General features: G+C 31.9%; 1 protein-coding gene across 1 annotated transcript; it reads right to left on the bottom strand.

Annotated features, from left to right (window-relative positions):
* Positions 1–405: 405 nt before the first annotated feature.
* LOC114256788 (putative germin-like protein 2-1) lies at positions 406–1,154 on the bottom strand. Its single transcript, XM_028196467.2, has 2 exons — positions 1,043–1,154; positions 406–941 (listed from the first exon to the last, which is right to left on the bottom strand). Exons 1-2 carry the CDS (start codon positions 1,152–1,154, stop codon positions 406–408), a joined length of 648 nt encoding a protein of 215 aa, XP_028052268.2.
* Between the last annotated feature and the right edge of the window lie 3,514 nt (positions 1,155–4,668).

Raw genomic sequence — 4,668 nt, 5'->3', positions numbered from 1 at the left:
AACGGTTGCAACATAATTCAAAATCATAGAAAGCTCTCTGACTAGTTTTGAATTAAAGAGGGTAAACTATTACATCCTCAATCACAGGAGTAAAATGAATTTTGTTCTTGATTGTAATAGAAAGTAATCAAAGAAAAATTAATTAAATGTAGGAGAATTTGTTTTCATTCCAATGGACAAAAAGTGACAGAATAAATAGAAGTGAACTCAAGTCAAAGTCAATGGGAAATCCATTTGAATATTAAAGAACATACTACTAAACAATCAAAACAATGAAGAACAACCGCTACAATCATCCCTCTTTAATTCTATAAACTAGAGAACATTTATTATTTCAAAGACAATGAACATCCAGATGTAAATGAAAAGCTACTACAAATAATTGTGTGGAGTTTTGTTTCCCTTTTAGAATTTTGACTGAATGTTGGCAACAATGTTCTTGTCTAGTTGGAAAGCCTTTGCAAGAACATCGGTAGATATATCAGGCTTGGCACCAAACACCACATTCGCGATTGTATTGACACCGGGATTTTGACTGCTAAGAGCTGCAATGGCAACAACATTGCCATTTCCTACGTTACGTTGGAAGTGGATGAGGTTGATTGGAAAAACAAACACATCACCCTTCTGAAGCACCTTTGAGATAAGACGGTTATTAGGGTTTGACGTGACAAATCCAACTTCAAGGCTGCCTTCTAGGATTATCAAGATTTCAGTAGCGCGAGGGTGGGTGTGGGGAGGGTTGATACCCATTGGTGCATAGTCAATACGAACCATTGATACGCCAAGAGTGTTAAGCCCTGGTATCTGAGCTGCACTAACTGGGGTCACCTTAGAGCCAACTGCATTTGATGTGTTGCCGGCCATGTGAAGTCCACTAAAGAAGAAATCATTGGCTTGAACCATGCTAGGGTTCCTACATGCAAGACCATTCACTAGCACTGTCATGATCAACAAAGTCACACAATCATTATTAGTAACAAATTCAATCATGCAATTAGAGTTTGTACACAAACACAGACGTGCAAAAGTGGTGTTGTACCTTGACTGGTTGGGTCAGCAACACAGAAATCTTGAAGAGGACTATTATCAGAAGCCAAGGCAACATAGAAGAATAAAGAAAGGAGTCCTAACAGTAGAATTGTGTAGGCCATTTGAGAAGATAAAAAGGAAAAGAACAATAATTCTTATTAGAAAGAAGTTATTAAAAGAGTAATTGAGTTGTAGAAGTGGTGTGGAAGAAAAATGTATATGCAGCCTAGTATATATAATAGGTATTTATATATATATATATATATATATGTGAGAATGGTATAATTTATCATATTTGCCGTCCTAGGGCCACTTGGCATGGTCATACTATTTAGCAAAAAAACAAATAGCATAGTGGTAGCACATGTGTCACAAGTTAATTAAAAGTCGTAAATAAATTAGGTGGATAAACCTTTTATTCTATTAACTTAATAATGTTATGAATCTCTACTGCAAAATCAAATTGCTCGTTGGATGGTGATATCGCCACGTGATATCACTATTATATCTAATATTTACTCCACTTTATGATTATTACTAATAACTTGAAATTACACCATGTTAGAATTTTTATACAAAAATAATTTTTAAATTAAAGTGACATACTTTTAAATTATGAACATGATGATTGTTCCTATATTATTAAATAAAAGAAATAAGAAAAATTATATCATTTTATATAAAAAAATAAAAAATAAAAAATTGGTTTATCTAACCCTGTAAGTACTAACTAATGGAGTTTGTTTATGATAAATTGTAAACTTTGTGTTGAGCTTAGTTTGCAGTGGAAGGGCCGGAGGTTCTTTGTCTGGTTTGTTCAATCTATGGGATTTCCTAGATGTGCATGACTTGGTCATACTCTCTTATTTTAAAGGGAATGGTTTAGATAAACTCAAAATACATATAGAAACCAAGAATATTAAGACCATCTTCAATTTTTATTTTTTTTTTCATCAAATAATAAGTCTAAGTTTACTGCTCTAACTATGACACCAAACCCATATCAAATTGAGAATGTCTTCAACTTTTTATCAAATTTAGGATGCCTTTAGATTTTCATCAAATTAAGAATGCCTTTAGTGTTGTAGGCACATTGGATGACCGACTAGTTGTCTGGCCGATTGTCCTCCCTTACAACCTCTTCCTTTCAAAATTGTTCTTCATGTTTTGGTTAATTCACAAAAAATTGGTCGACTGGCCAGACATCCGCCCGATCACCCTCCCAGTCGATTGGTAGTTTGATGAAAAATGAAAATTTTCCGTTGGAACGTTTACAATATTTTCTTAGTTTAGTGACATTTGAAAGTGCCACAAAACTATTCTTTTAATGATTTTTTTAGTCTTGTGACATTTTAAACAAGTGTCATTTATACTCTCGTGCCATAGTAGATACTAGTGGCACCTCAATGACACTTACAAGTGTCACTACACCATCATGGCTAAAGACTTTCAATGGCACTTGATGTCATGATAAACATTATTTGTGACACTATCAAGCGCTATTAAAAAAAGATTTAGTGGCACTTCAGTGACACTTGTAAGTGCCATTACACCATTAAGGCTAAAGACTTTCAAAGACACTTTAATGTCATGGTAGACACTATTCGTGATGCTATCAAGTGCCATTAAAGAAGACTTACAATATAAAAAATGCCACTATATGGTTTTTAATGGCAGTTGTTATGCCACAATTGATATTTTTAACAATTTCATAAATGCCACTAAATCCAATTCATTTATGCCATTAAATGGATATAAGTGTCATTAGAGCTTATTCTAGTGACACTCTGCAAATCTACTACCACTATTATGAAATGCCACTTATATGTTCTTTTCATTGACACTTTTAAAAGCCACAACTAAACATGCGTAAATACCTGTAAAAATTGAATCGATTTTATAAAAAATTGAATTAATTGCCATATCCTATATTAATTTGACATCCATTCATCATGTAATATTTTCATAATAATAAACAAATATTACCACCATAGGATCATCACATTAAAAACAAAAAAATTCAAGCCATAATCATTTTTTATCTAAAAAATATAAATTTATTAATATTGCAATACAAATCATATCAAAATTATAAAATATGCTGCCACACTAACAAAGTTAAAGCAAAAAAAAATTAAAAGAAAATTATTCTAGCCATAAGTTTTGAAAAGCCATAGTGATATTCATCTTTCAGAGAGACAAATTATCAAAAGAAAACCAGTTCCCAAATTCTCAACCTCACTTGTATAAATATTCTCGGCTAGCATCCATAACTTGCGAAATCTGCATTCAAAAGATAAACATATTAAGGTAATTGAAACTATATTAAGTTAATATAAATTTGTTAATAAAAGTGGTATTTACGAAAAAAATATACCACAAATGGAGCAGGCCAAAAAACATGAGTTCCAATAGCTTGTCCAATTGTTTTGATAAGTCCATATGATTGGATCAAGCTCTCATTAGGTTTAACTGGCACTTGAACATGTTTCTCCCAATAGTCAGGTCCTAATTCTTCCCTTTCGACTTCTTCAAATGGGTCTATGTTTTTAAGTACTCCAATTGCAACTGTTTCTGTTGGCCTAATGATACTTTTTTAGAACAACTATATCTCCCACCTATAAATCAAGATTTAACTGCTTAAGTATAACAATCCCGACCTGTGATTAGCCTATAATCTATGATTAAGAATGCCTAATAAGTAATTAAGAAGAATTTCTGAATTAATTATGTGTATTGTATTATTTGTGTTTATATCTATTTGTTATAGAAAGATCTGTCTGAATCTCTGTTTCGATATGTGAATTAAAGGCCTTATCGGCATCTGAACACGAAATTGACTTGGTTTATATGTTATTTGGAATTTTTAGAATTTTATGGTAGGTTTGATTGAAATTCGATTCAGAACGAAATAATTAGAATAAATTAATGGCCATTGCTAAGGCTAATTAAAGCTTAATTAGAATTTCCTAATGGGGCCTAATAAAGCCATTGATTCTAAAACACACACTACACTACATCTTCTTCATCTTTTGTGAGCTCAAACGGTGAGGAGAGAGAGAAGAAAAGGGAATTGAGATCAAATAAGGGAAATGGAGGAATTAGCTTGAAGAGAGTTAAAGATTTGGTTACTTAGACTCTATTTGAGGCAATAAGATAGGAAATTCAACCCTCACTACGACAATTTACACTTTTTGCGAACAAATTTGACGACTAAACTTTTTTTAGTTGCCAAAAGTTGTAGAATAGGCGACTAAAAATTATATTGGTCGCTGTTGAATATGATTTTTAGTTATTAATTTTTTTTAGTAGCTGTGTCTTCATTATTGGTGACTAAAAAAAATAGTCGCTAAATATGAACAATAGGCGACTAAAAATTATTTTAGTTGGCATTAGATCATGTTTTAGGCTACTAAAATTTTTGTTAGTCATGGTATACCAGTTTTTGGCTACTAAAATAAATTTAGTCGCCAAAAAGATAGCATAATGTTTGCCATTAAACTTTGGCGACCAAAGTTTTAGTCGGCAAATATTTATTTTCGGTGACTAAAAAATTTTTGGTCGCTGTAAGGTAATTTTTTCCCTCTAAAATTATTTAATCACTAAATAAAAAACATAAATTTTACTTTTATCTTT

Source organism: Camellia sinensis, chromosome 9 (genome assembly GCF_055761805.1).
Source record: "Camellia sinensis isolate YWXY chromosome 9, ASM5576180v1, whole genome shotgun sequence".
In the NCBI taxonomy this organism is placed as follows: Eukaryota; Viridiplantae; Streptophyta; class Magnoliopsida; order Ericales; family Theaceae; genus Camellia; species Camellia sinensis.
Note: the sequence above shows the minus strand (reverse complement) of the source record. Positions and strands in the feature narration are given on the sequence as shown.

Coding starts and splice junctions, on each gene's coding strand:
- LOC114256788 (XM_028196467.2), bottom strand. CDS start 1,154: ATGGCCTACACAATTCTACTGTTAGGACTCCTTTCTTTATTCTTCTAT. Junction 942..1,042: donor TGCTGACCCAACCAGTCAAG/GTACAACACCAC, acceptor TGATCATGACAG/TGCTAGTGAATGGTCTTGCA.